At 47.7% G+C, this 12807-nt stretch overlaps 2 protein-coding genes and 1 non-coding gene across 4 annotated transcripts; 1 reads left to right on the forward strand and 2 right to left on the reverse strand.

The window, feature by feature from the left end:
* Positions 1–769: 769 nt before the first annotated feature.
* TRNAE-UUC (transfer RNA glutamic acid (anticodon UUC)) lies at positions 770–841 on the reverse strand. Its single transcript has one exon. It is a non-coding gene; the product is annotated as a tRNA-Glu (tRNA).
* A 769-nt stretch (positions 842–1610) lies between these two features.
* CCDC115 (coiled-coil domain containing 115) lies at positions 1611–5865 on the reverse strand. 2 transcript variants are annotated; one of them, XM_047077376.1, is made up of 5 exons: positions 5679–5865; positions 5501–5604; positions 5339–5421; positions 4594–4740; positions 1611–2827 (listed from the first exon to the last, which is right to left on the reverse strand). In XM_047077376.1, exons 1-5 carry the CDS (start codon positions 5850–5852, stop codon positions 2715–2717), a joined length of 621 nt encoding a protein of 206 aa, XP_046933332.1. In that variant the 5' UTR covers positions 5853–5865; the 3' UTR covers positions 1611–2714. The 2 variants fall into 2 exon arrangements, with proteins under 2 accessions (XP_046933332.1, XP_046933333.1); XM_047077377.1 differs by having other exon boundaries at positions 4594–4725; positions 5679–5860.
* Positions 5866–5901: 36 nt separating this feature from the next.
* Positions 5902–10595, forward strand: IMP4 (IMP U3 small nucleolar ribonucleoprotein 4). Its single transcript, XM_047077375.1, has 9 exons — positions 5902–6566; positions 6709–6817; positions 8580–8663; positions 9371–9480; positions 9559–9691; positions 9790–9944; positions 10027–10121; positions 10242–10315; positions 10406–10595. Exons 1-9 carry the CDS (start codon positions 6564–6566, stop codon positions 10516–10518), a joined length of 876 nt encoding a protein of 291 aa, XP_046933331.1. The 5' UTR covers positions 5902–6563; the 3' UTR covers positions 10519–10595.
* The last annotated feature ends 2212 nt before the right edge of the window (positions 10596–12807 follow it).

The raw sequence follows: 12807 nt of genomic DNA on the forward strand, positions 1-12807 counted from the left end.
GACTAAGTGAACCAGAGAAAAGGAGGCGGAAAATTGAGGAAGGCATTTAGTGACTCATGTTTGTAGTTTTTGATGGGCATTGTGCACGTGTTGCGGGGGGGGGGGGGGGCGCTGAGTGAGGGGTTATTTTAAAGTTTTAAGTAACTTTCATAAAGGGTAGGGGGAACACCAACTTGCTCAGGTGAAAAAAAAACGGAACTCTAACCACTGGACCATTCGGCAAACAAAGCGGCCGCAAGACCAGAGAAAGTTAAATTGTCAGAGACTTTTTCCAACTGGCTCTCTCCAGTCCATTCATGCACTTCATCCTGTGCTCCTCCAGAGACTCAGCTCCAACCCTTGCAGCCCAGCTTCTGGACTGTCTCTGGAGCAGAGGCTGCAAGTGTCTTGATTCCACCCAGCCCCTCCTTCCTCCTGGAGGGTGTCCTTACCCAGAGGTGTGTGGGAGGGGCCAGACAGTAGTCACCCTCCACTGAGATTGACAATAAATTTTGAATATTTTAAATATTATTTAATATTTAAATATAATAGTATTCACTTCTATAATGTATATGGTATCTTCTATAATTAATAAGTTGCTGATAGAGAAAACAGTTACTGATATGGTGAAAATTGACACTTCGTTCAAAATACAGAAAGCTGGGGCCCAGAGCTCCCTGGGCCTCAATTTCTCCAGGTTTAAATAGAGAGAAATGCCCAATTCTATCTGAGGTGTTCCACTGGCAGAGGAAACAAAATTCCAGCCAATTGAAGAAACAAAACACCTCTGTTCCCATACCGGGAGTCGAACCCGGGCCGCCTGGGTGAAAACCAGGTATCCTAACCGCTAGACCATATGGGAGTCAGCACCAACCTGCCTCTCATCTTGTATACATCACTTCTATCAATTTGTCATGTGCACCCCCACACAATAGCGGCGCACTACCGGGCTCGCTCCGCCCATGAAGATTCGCTCTGACTGCAGCTCCACCAGCCCCAGTTTCAAGACCCCTTTCTCAAGACTCGGCCTGGGTGGGAACATCCGGGCCTCCTCAGGGGCGGGAACTCCTGGTCCCGGAAATCTAAAGGACTAGAGCCAGGGCAGATTGCCGGGCGTTTCGGTCTTCACAGTCCGCGTTTGCAGGCACACCTGAAGCCCAACTCCAAACAATAAACGGTCATTTACTGACATCTAAAATAAAGAACCCCTTCTAGGACCGGAGTTCCACGTTAATATCTTTTCCGTGAAAAGCAAAAACGGATTGTGGTATCTTATTTTAGCTTCTTCGTTGGTAGCAGCCGTATTTTGTTCTGAAATTTCTCTACTTTACTTTTGAGTGCTTCCAGTAGGCTTTTCACGGACAGCTTAAGCTCAAAGTGGCAAAAACAAAAACAAAACATTCTCCCCAATCCAATCACAAATCTGACCACTGCGATTAAAGTATATGTGAAAGGCTCAAGGATTATTAACTGACAGTAAGATCAATGAAACAATGGAAGTCCAAAATATGGTAGGGGTACACACTGGGATTAAGTGAAAGAATAAAAGGTGGCATCTCAAAGCGGTAGGGGTGGATTAATCAACATAATGTATATATGTATGTAGACCTATGGTAGAAAAGACAAATTGGTTGCAAGATTCACTCCGTGCCTCAACTGAAAGTTTTTGAGGAAAACACTGGAGAATTCCTTTATCACATCAATTACAACCCCAAGTCCAGAAATCATAAAACAGCTGATTGATCAATTCAACTCTATTAAGAAAACTGACTAAAAAGAAAAATACAAGAGCTGGGTGATGGTTACTACAGCTTTCACCTTAGTTATTCATTAAGCTAGTCAATTATTTTGTGCAGTTTAATTTGTTTTATTTTATAATAAAGGCTTTAAAAAAACACCATATGGAAAGTTAAAAGACAAATTGGGAAAAATATTTATATTTCGTATATGAACAAAGGATTAATTTTCCCCAAACATAAAGATTACCTCCTGGAAACTGCTAAAAATACCAACAACCCAGCAGGAAAATGAAGCATGGACACAGTTCCCATCACAGGAAATACAACTGGACCTTCAAAAATTAAAAGAGGGTTGGTCTCACTCCTGTAAAGATAGAGGAGGTTTTTAAAAATCTGAAAGGTCTTTTCCTGGAGTTCCCTTCCTAGAGTTCCCTTGAAAATCTAAGTCAAATCTTTTTTACTTTCTGGCTTAAAACCTGTCAAGGACTGCCTATCTACTCAGGTGTTTGTGTTTTTTATTGACATGGAATCATGCTGTCCTGATTTGTTATCCATGTTTGGTTTTTTTTCCTACATCAAAATCAGTTTTGAGAATCTAGTGAAACTGAAGCACCTATTTTTTGCCCTTCCTTGCCACTAGCTGGATAGTATTGCATCTTGTAAAGAAACTGCAGCTGATATATCCACGAGGATGTTCTGGTTATTTACTAATATGAACTAACCTAACAACTTTGCCCTCTGCCCCACATGACTGTGTCCTAGGAGAATACAAGCCTAGAAGTGGTTTCACAGTAGTGACTTTCAACATTACTCAGTTTGCCTCTTCAAACTTTCACATCTAACAAAGCTGAAAACATGCAAACCAGAGAAATTTTAAGTAGTAGGGATTAGCTGGGAATAGGGGCAGGGGCAATCTGTGAAGGAGGAAGGCCTGAGATAAGGTAGCCAGCCACATGAAGGAACCGCTGCGCTCACTCCTCTGTCTCTGGTCACAGGTCAAGCAGACTCAGGCTCCAGCTGCTTGAGTTTTTCCTGGAGCCCCCGGAGCTGGCTTCGACCCCAGTCAATGCGGATCTGAAGGGTGGCCATGTCTGCAGCCAGCTGCAGGCCTAAATGAAGAGATACGATTGTCACCATGGTATCTGTGATGTGACACATGACTCAGGGGACATCCCCAGGGACTGGAAAGGCTCCAGAACTCTGGCCTCCATGCTATTCCTAAAATATTCCAGGAAGAGCCTTGCATTGGCTACTTCAGAACTTCACTAGACACACAAAATTCTACCTCTTCAACAGACCTCCTTGACCCCCTTACTGTCACCCATCAAGAACTAAAAATCCACAGATCATAACACTGTTGCATGCCCTCATTTCCTTCCTTCTTTCCTTCATTATCACAGTACTTCACTGTTCTCTCCCTCTATCTGTATTCTCTGCCTCCAAGAGTGCTCCACGTCCTGGATCCACATCGAGGTGGCTTTTGCCTGACGCCTCTATTGAGTCATCTGGGTCCTCCATGCTGCCTAGTCCACTGGCCAGTTCAGTCTTCAGCCTACCTGCCTAACAGCAGAGCTGGCCATGCATCTGATCACCTCTCTCCAGGAAGCACTTTCTCTTCTTTTCTTCTGGGGTCCCTTACCCTCTGGGTGATGCTCCTGCCTCACCACTGCTTCTCAGTCTCCTCATCTGGTTTCTCCCCTATCTCTTCCCATCTCCTCTCCACACTCCAAGGCCCTCTGCTGATCTCAGCTTTAATGCCGTGTGTCAGCAGCTTGAGAATTTAAACACCAGTGTCATGCAGTGGGCTCCCAAATCGCTCTTTCAAGGCCAGGTCTCTTCCAGACTCCAGATTGCATGTGCCCAGACACCTGATCAAAGTCCCCACCACCCAGCACTGGGAACATACTCACACCCAACTCCTGACTCTACCCTTGGCTGCAACTCTGCAGCCCTCTCACAACAGGTGAGGGCAGCTTCAGTCCCCAGGTGGTCTGGCTCAGGTGGAATCCCCAGGTGGAATCTAGGGGCTCATTCTTCACTCCTTCCCTTACTCTCAAATTGATCTATCAGCAAATCCTATGGCTTTTACTCTCAAAACATACAGGTTCCCACCACTTACCCCCTCCTTCACAGCCTTCACCTGTATCTCAAGCATGGCTGCTCCCTGGCACCTGCTTCCTCCCTTTGCTCTTGTCTTTTCCCACCCAGTACCCACAACTTTCCTACCACTCTGTGGGTCCAGTGCACCTCCCTCTGTTCAGAGCCAAAGTCCTCATCAGGGTCTACACAGCCTCAAATCACCTGGCCCAGCCCCCCTCTGACCTCAGCTCCTGGCATTACCCCCTGCATTAATTCCACTCCAACCTATTGGCTTCCTCTCTGCCATCTCAAACACCATCTCATCTCAAAGCATTTGCCCTGGCTAATACTTCTGCCAATAACACCAATCCCCCAGATCACCCACAAAGTTCTCTCCATCTCTTCAGAGAAGCCTTTCCAGACCACCCTTCATAAAATAACTCCTCTAGCCCACTCCTGTCCAACTCCATCCACTGTACCCTATCTTATTTTTTCATAACAATCCCCTACCTGGTATTATGTATAGGGCTTACTTATTTACTTGCATGTTCTCTTTCTCCCCTCAACAGAATAAACATTCCATGAGGGGTGTTTATCCCTTTTGTTTCCTGCTGTATTCCCAGCACCTAGCATGGGCCTGGAACACTACCAACAGCCAGTAAATGCTTTCTGAAAAAACAGCAGGTGTACAACAAAAGTCTGCTGGAGAAAACCTGGAAAATCCTTTGCAGATTAAGCCCAGCTGTGGCATGGCATTAGTGCTCAAGTCCTTCCAGGAGACAGAGGATCCACTCACCCTCCCGGAAGCTGGCTTGGGCCTGCCGTAGACTGTGAGGAACCAGGATTCCAAACCAGTTCAGAGGGTCCCGGAGGGCTGGGAAGGACTCTGGCTCTGGGGTTCTGGTGAGACCCTTGCGTCTTCGCAAAGCTGGGTAAAGAAAGACTGGAGGTTGGGGGTTTCATTAAGTATTCCTTGTCTTCTCAGTGACAATGTTGAACTTGATCTGAGCTCATGATCCTGACAAACACCGATGGTTGGAAAATTCCCCCAACCATTTATGTTCCAGAAAGCAGCTTACCATAAAGAACAACCCTTCCCTTTGTGACTCAGATGAGAGGCCCTGACCACTCTTTCTCAAGACTCTCATAACATCAGCAAATGACTCCCTTGTTAACCTGTGACAGAACCACACACTGACTTTTCTCATTTGCCTGAACATGCTGAAAGGCCAGACAGAACCTCCAACTCCCCATTCCTCTCATAAGTGACTGCGATTAGAATTTTGTCCCTCTAAGGTAGTTAGACATATAAACATTTTCTGTCCAACTGACTGAAACCTACCCTGATTGCAAAACTATCACAACTGGACCTTATCTAAAACTTGTCTACCCTGCTGAGACATTCTGATCCTCCAATCTGGGGTGCTCTCTCCAACGCAACACCCTTAATAAAATCATCTCCTCAATTATCCTGTACATTTTGTTTTTGACATCGGGAGGGCGCCCAGGCGGGAAGAAGCGGGGGAGGGAGGGGGACCCACCTGCCTCTCGGGGCCCCACCTCCTCTGGAGTCTGGGCGCTGGCTCTCACCAGCCAGAACCTCTGGAGTCCGTCCTGGGCCTCGCTGAAGAACGAGAAGGTAGGATCGACATTTGGAGGCCCCAGCCTGGACCCCTGCCCGCCTACCCGCTCCAGCTCCTCACCTGGTGTAGACGCAGACCTGGGGCTCCATGAGGGAGGCATACTGCAGGGGACCTACCGATTTGGCACCCATAGAGTAGCGAGCTTTGGAAAGCGAGAGCCAGCCCTGAGATGAGAGGAGAGCGGTGAAACTCAGTTTACCTCCACATGCCCTCTCGCCCTCCCTCCCCAGCCTCCCACCTCCTCCACCCGAGCGTTCAGTGCCGCCCGCTTCGCCTCCAGTTCTTCCAGGTCCTGGAACAGCTGCAGAAGCAGCGAGTCCAATTCCGCTCGGAGGTCCGGCGCAGCCATGGGCCCAAGGAACTGAGGTCTGGAACCAGCCTCTTCCCAGGTCGTCCAATCGCCGTTCGCCATGCCGGCATGACAGCCAATAGGCCCCCGAGACCCACCTTCAAGGGGCGTTCCCAGACGTGGGCCTAGTCTCCGGATGTTTAGAGGTAGCCGGGTAGTCGCTTCTAAAGGCAAGCGCGCCTAGAGCAGCGGCACAGAACTGATTAGTCGGTTTCTCTGAAGTAGGCCAGCCTACCGAACAGTCGGCTAGAATTATGGGTAGTTCTGAGTTCCTTCTGGCGATGGCTGCATTTTAAAAGTAGGGCTATAGCTGTGGCGATGGACGAGGCAGCCATTTTAAGGGAGGAGGGCTTTCAATTCCCGGAACCCGGAGGCGAGCCTCTGGTCTACCGCTGTGCTGCTTTTACAGTTGCTGGGTCATTTAAGGCCGCCAGTTATGAATATTTTAGCAGTTCGTCATCTTAAAATTGGGCATCCTGCACAGCAGTGATAAGTAGCGAAGCCACACACTGACATCTTTATTAACTGCTATCCTATGGGACAACACCTTGACGCCAGCCTATTGGCTGCTCCAGTGAGCATGCGCTTCCAGACTGGCCAATCGCCTTGCGACTTCCACCCCACCCTTCACCATCTTAGCGTTGGGCGCTTCTAGCAGTAGCAGAGTCTAGTGAAGCTTCTGGCTACGTTCTTGGTTGAGGGCAGAATCGAGGGTGGAGCTGCGCGGGCTGAGCCGGCAGATTCTACGGGACCCACGTGGAAGCCGCGCTCAGAATGGTAGGAGGAATGTTTGAGCTCCTGCTTTTGATGTTGGGGGTTCGCGGAGGGCTGGGGATGGTTCCTGGACTTGGGGCGGGTGGCCCTCGGGGCCCGGGCGTGTGTGGCTAGAAAGAGGTCGACCGGACCCGCTGTTCCCTAGCTGCGTCGTGAGGCCCGCCTTCGCCGGGAGTACCTGTACCGCAAGGCACGCGAGGAGTCGCAGCGAGCCGCCCAGGAGAAGAAAGAGAAGGTTCGGCGCGCGCTCGAAGGTATGCCTGTCGCCGCCCCTAGGCAGCTCTAAATGTGTCATTATGAAGACCATTGGTTTGCATTTTAAAACCCAACGGAATAAAACCCTTTTATTAGCATTTCTTAGTGTGGCTAAGAACACTGGGCCGTTTTCCTTGCCTGTTGGGTCTCCTGTTGGTTTGCAGATGCCCCTTCCGTGATGGTATGAATTACTTACATTTGTGCTGCAGTATCCAGATTTTACAGTTTGCCTATTAATTTTGTTTACAGTGTGTTCTTACCAAATTTAAATTCTTTACGTTGTCCTATAGATATTTTACCTCCGCCCCCACCGCCCTTATTTTTCTTTTTGCTACCTTCAGTACAAGGTAGCAAGAATATCTCACTGTCTTAGCATTGTTATGATTCCCTTGCTTTTTAAAACTGTTAAATTGCAGAGAACTTAATTTTATTTGAGTTGTTAATTAGGATCTAACTTTGCAGTATTTTCTCCACTTTTTTAAAAAAAGTATTTTCTATGCTTTTTATTTGTCATACTAATGAAGAGTGTTACACATGCCTAATGGGAAGTCCCGTATCCATCCCTATTTTCTTGGTTCTTGTGTGGATGGAACTTTGTTTTCTATTCTGATAGTACTTTAGCTTAATACCTCTAATTACTTTAAATTCACTTTGATTTTCTTATGGTTTAGACAGAAAGTGCATATGTTTTGTATATATATGTTTGCATTAAGCATTGTGTTAAACACTTGTGACCTATCTGCCCACATTAGAAATTAAAAATGCTCAATATATTGAAATTCAAGAATATTTACCCCAACTCAGATAACCACAACATTGAATAGTGTTTGAAAATAAACCGTTTCCTTGTTCTTCTTTGTGCTTATGTCATGCTTGTTTGTATCCCTAAATCATATGGCTCGATTTTTAGTTTTAAATGTAATTTTTAGGTTGTATGTATTCTTTCACAGCTTTATATTTTCACTCAGCATTGTTTCTAAGATCAGTTGAGTGTAGTGGGAGCTCCCATTTCCCTGTGCTTGGTATTGAGCTTATTTTTAGTTTGGGGCAGTTAAGAACAGCACTGCTGCTATGAACCTTTTCTTCCATGTGCAAGTATTTCTCCAGGGCATATTGGAAAGAAATCTTGGGTCCAAGGGCATGTTCATATTCTGTACTTCAGCTCTGCCTACAGCCCAGCCCTTCTGCCAAATACAGCTTTAGTTCACAGAAGAAACCTCTGACCCAAAGCATCAAGATTAGCAGTTTGGGGGCACTTGGGTGGCTCAGTCGGATTTAAGCATCCGACTTCAGCTCAGTTCATGATCTCACAGTTTGTGAGTTCCAGTCCCACCTCAGGCTCTACACTGAGTATGCAGACCCTGCAAGATTAGCAGTTTTGTTATCAGAGGGTTTCAGGATTTCTGGTCCACCTTTGTACAGAGCACTCTGGATTTATTCTTTAAAAAAATTAGTTTGTTAATTTTTTTCTAATTACAAAAACAGTATATACTTGCGATTAAATATTTTTAGAAAGCCCTCAAACCATGAAACTCAGGAACAATAAACAACCTGTAACCATTGTTAACGGGTTGGCATGTAAGACAAATTGTTTTGTCTTTCCCTTCCTCCTGCCAAAAAATCATGAATCTTCTTTCTGCACAGAAAGGAGTAAAAAGGTACTTTTTCATCAAGTCTGTACAGTTTTTGTAAGCAACGGTGTTGTTCAAATGAAGAATCCATGCTTGTGTCTTACTCAGCCCCTCTGTCTTCCCCCTGCAGAGAACCGCCTGATTCCTACGGAGTTACGCAGGGAGGCTCTGGCCTTACAGGGATCCCTGGAGTTTGATGATGCCGGTGGTGAAGGTGAACTTTCCTGACACTGGGCCAGCTTTTCTCCCTGCACTTGAGCCTGCTGGCTTCCATGTCATTCCTCAGACACCTTGAAGGAAAGGCTCTGCAGCTCCTGCTCCCAAAACTCTCCCAAGTGCCCTCATGGCTCTGCACAGATGGCACCTCAGAACAGCTCTTCTTTACTGCTCCCCATTCCATTTATGTAACACATACAATATTATCCCACTTTCTGTTTTGTCTGTTGTTTCCCTTACTAGAATAGGAACTCTGCCAGGGCAAGACAGTGTCCATTTTGTTCACTGCCATGTCCCCAGCTCCTGGTACTTCCTTGGCATCCACATGTTTCATTCATTGCATTATTCAACAGATATTAAAGGTGCCAAAGACATTATAAATTTTTGTAATGAGGGAAAGGAGTCTGTTACCTTTGGCCTAACAATCTGGACTTGTGCGAGTAGGGTAGCAACTAACCCTGTGTGATAAATATAATTAAAATAAACTAAAATTAAATCATATTTAAAAACTTAGTGCCTCAGTCACACTTGTGTTTGTGATCAGTGTGGCTGGGGAGCCACCTTCCTGCCCAGTGCAGGTGTGGAGCATTTTCATTGTTGAAGGTGTTACCAGACAGTGTTGCTCTAGACAGATTCACGCTCCCTCAAGTTAGCGTTTTACTTCCCAAGACGATGTCCTGTTCTTGCCCCTCATGCTCCTGACAGGTGTGACCAACCACATGGATGATGAATATCGATGGGCAGGGGTTGAGGATCCTAAGGTCATGATCACTACCTCTCGAGATCCCAGTTCTCGCCTGAAGATGTTTGCAAAGGTACCAGTAGTGGGGAGCAAGTGGGAGATGCTAAGGCACTAGTGGCCCCAGTCCTAATTGGAGTGTGTTCGTGTGCAGGAGCTGAAGTTGGTGTTCCCGGGTGCCCAGCGCATGAACCGTGGCCGGCATGAGGTGGGGGCACTGGTGCGAGCCTGCAAAGCCAACGGGGTCACTGACCTGCTGGTTGTCCATGAGCATCGAGGCACACCTGGTAAGTCTGGTGGGCAGGCACCAAGGTGTCTGCTGGGGTTGCTGGGGTGACCGTCTGAGAGCAGAGCGGGTCTCTGACGGCCTGCCTGGCCCCGCCAGTGGGGTTCATTGTCAGCCACCTGCCCTTCGGCCCCACTGCTTACTTCACACTGTGCAATGTGGTCATGCGGCATGACATCCCTGACCTGGGAACCGTGTCAGAGGCCAAGCCTCACCTCATCATGCATGGCTTCTCCTCCCGCCTAGGCAAGCGGGTGAGTCTGGGTCCAAAGGGTGAGGGCTGGGGGCAGGGAGTTCCAGGCTGGGCATTTGCCGCTCTCCTTCCCTCTGACCCAGGTCTCTGACATACTCCGTTACCTGTTCCCTGTGCCCAAAGATGACAGCCACCGGGTCATCACCTTTGCGAACCAAGATGATTATATCTCCTTCCGGTGGGTCCATGGGCTGGCCTTAGAATGGTGTCCTGACTTTTGTGTCCCTCTGCTGTTTATTGTCGACCCACATCTGCTCCCTGTCTCCCCTCATCCCTGCCCTGCCTCCCCTCGCCCCAGGCACCACGTATATAGGAAGACCAACCACCGCAGTGTGGAGCTGACTGAGGTTGGGCCTCGCTTTGAACTGAAGTGTGAGTTTGGGGCTTTACTCTACTTCTGGTCAGGGATGGGGAGGGAGTCTGGCAGTATAGATGACAATGTGCCAATCTCCATCCCCCCAGTGTATATGATTCGCCTGGGCACGCTGGAGCAGGAGGCCACCGCAGATGTGGAGTGGCGCTGGCACCCGTATACCAACACCGCACGCAAGAGGGTCTTTCTGAGTGCTGAGTGAGCCCACTCACTGATCAGGACATAGACCTGGACCCAGGAAGAAGGGAGGGGTCAGAATAAAGTCTGTGTGCCACACTACCACATTTGTCTCTGTGTGGTCAGGACAAGCCCACTGTCAGGCTGAATGTGAGGGACAGTGTTCCTGGGGTCCCCTCGGGGGGAACCTGACAGCTCAAGGACATTTTGAGGCCTGATATTGATATTGTGTGTAGGACGAGGCAGGCCCAACCTGCTGGCTTGTAGCTTAGCCATAGGGAAGGTTTGGGAGATTTGATGCTGCTGTGACTGGAAAGTCAGAGGCCCTCTGAGAACTCATCTCAGACTGGGGATGGACAGTGGTACGGGTTTTACACAGAATGTTCGTGAAGACCCGACAGCATGCACCCAAGCAACAACCTTCGGAGAGAAATCCATCACACCACAATGGGGCAGCCTGAGAACAAGTCAGGCAGGGGCATGGAGAGTGGAGAGCTACAGGGTAGCGTGGCAGGGGCCATCTGGATGATCCATGTAAAGACCCTGAGCTGGACATACTCATGAGGGTCCCAGGAGCAGGAGTGGCCTAGTGGGGGGGGGGGCTTGAGGGGGACTGGCGATAGGACCTCACATGATGTCTGTGGCTTTTGGCTCCACTCGTGAATCCAGAGGCTTCTGGAGCCTCTCACCTTGCCATCGCCTCGGTTCATGAAGAATATGCCACTAAAATTTTCGTGTAAGTTACAGAAATCCCAAAATATATACAAAGCAGAGTAGTATAATATTTTATGTTAGTTTCCAGGGGCTGCTGTCACAAATTGCCATAAACTGGGTGGCTTAAAACAACAAATTCATTTAAATTCTGGAGACCAGAAGTCAGATTAAGGTGTTGGTTGTATTCTCAACCCCTCCTCCGTTACTTGCCTCTTCCAGCTTCTGGTGGCTGCCAACAATCCTAAGTGTTCTTTGGCATGTGATTGCAGCATTGTGGTTTCTGCCTTTGTCTTCACATGATCTCTACTGTCCGTGTCCTTTGTGTGTCTTTTATACGGACACTTGTCATTGGATTTATAGCCCATGAGAAAATCAAGGTTTTTTTTTAACATTTATTTTTGAGAGAGAAAGAGCGTGAGTTGGGGAAGGACAGAGAGAGAGAGACACATCCGGAGCAGCTCCAGGCTCAGCTGTCAGCACAGAGCCCGACGTGGGGCTCGAACCCACAAGCCATGAGATCATGACCTGAAGTCCAACGCTTAACCGACTGAGCCACCCAGGTGCTCCTTATTTTTTAATAGCACAGAAGTCTCACTTAGAACAGCTGCCTTTGTGCTGGGGGCCAATTTTCAGCCAGGGACAGGCAGAAAATAAGATGCGAAGTATTTAGTATTCCCTTCATTGTGAGTTCTTCTGTGCTAAAATTAGCCTTCAAGTGTAATTGTTTCAAGTTCCTGAGAAAATCCACACAGGCTCACTGGTAGTGGAGGGCTTTAGACCATTGGGTGTGTGTTTTGCTTATCAGCTGCATTCAGCCACTGGGATGAGTGGTATAAATGTTAACTTTTGTAATGTTAAGTATCCAAGTTAATGGAGGATACTCAGTAAGTAGGGAGGCATCCTCCTCCGGCCTGCCTTGTCTGCAAGAGGTACAGGGAGATACAGAAAACAGGAAGGGCAGGAGCCCCACACCTACTGAAGGTGAGGCATGAGGACACGCAGTTGTTTGAATGGCACCCCCTCCCTCTCCCCTCCCCGCCCCCCTCCCCCCCCCCTCCCCAGTATGGCCACAGCCTAATTCTTGGTGCCTGTGAATATGACCTTATTTGGGGAAAAAAAGGTCTTTGCAGATGGGGGGATAATCAAGTTAATGTTAAGTCCTGTTTTCCCTGGAAAAACATACTGTGCTGGTGGAAGAACCTGTGAGTAAAGTCTTTTCAGATGGCAGTTTGGTAGGTTTCTTAGCATTTAAAATGTGGTTCTACTTCTTGAGTCATCATGCTAGGGTCAAAAATGATCCCTGTGATGCTGCTGAGGACAGTTTAGGCCTGACTGTTAGGCCTGGACAGCTTTACCTGGATGTTTGACCAGGGGAGCTTGTAAAGTTTGTCAATAAAATAACAGTAGTTAAAATAAGGCAAGAGACAAGTTAGGGGAAACGTCCACTGTAGCACTTGTGTATTGCACAGATAATATCTGAGGACTCAGGGAGCCTTCAATTTGAGGCATGGTACAGCAATTAAAGGGATATTTGTGCATCTTTTGTTTGACTTTTCTAGAAAATCAGTTAATAAATTATACAGTTTTGAAATGTGAAGGA

This window comes from Lynx rufus, unplaced genomic scaffold, assembly GCF_022079265.1.
Source record: "Lynx rufus isolate CCGP_SWC_20201006 ecotype Redwood Valley unplaced genomic scaffold, mLynRuf1.p SCAF_1, whole genome shotgun sequence".
NCBI classification, from domain to species: domain Eukaryota; kingdom Metazoa; phylum Chordata; class Mammalia; order Carnivora; family Felidae; genus Lynx; species Lynx rufus.

Bases quoted from the DNA above. Each gene is read 5' to 3' on its own strand.
- IMP4 (XM_047077375.1), top strand. The intron at 9,692-9,789 runs GTAAGTCTGGTG...TGGCCCCGCCAG, and splicing joins TGAGCATCGAGGCACACCTG to TGGGGTTCATTGTCAGCCAC. The intron at 10,316-10,405 runs GTGAGTTTGGGG...CCATCCCCCCAG, and splicing joins GCCTCGCTTTGAACTGAAGT to TGTATATGATTCGCCTGGGC.
- CCDC115 (XM_047077376.1), bottom strand. From the start codon at position 5,852: ATGGCGAACGGCGATTGGACGACCTGGGAAGAGGCTGGTTCCAGACCT. The intron at 5,422-5,500 runs GTGAGGAGCTGG...CTCGTTCTTCAG, and splicing joins CAGGTCTGCGTCTACACCAG to CGAGGCCCAGGACGGACTCC. The intron at 2,828-4,593 runs GTGAGTGGATCC...CTCTTCATTTAG, and splicing joins CCAAGCCAGCTTCCGGGAGG to GCCTGCAGCTGGCTGCAGAC.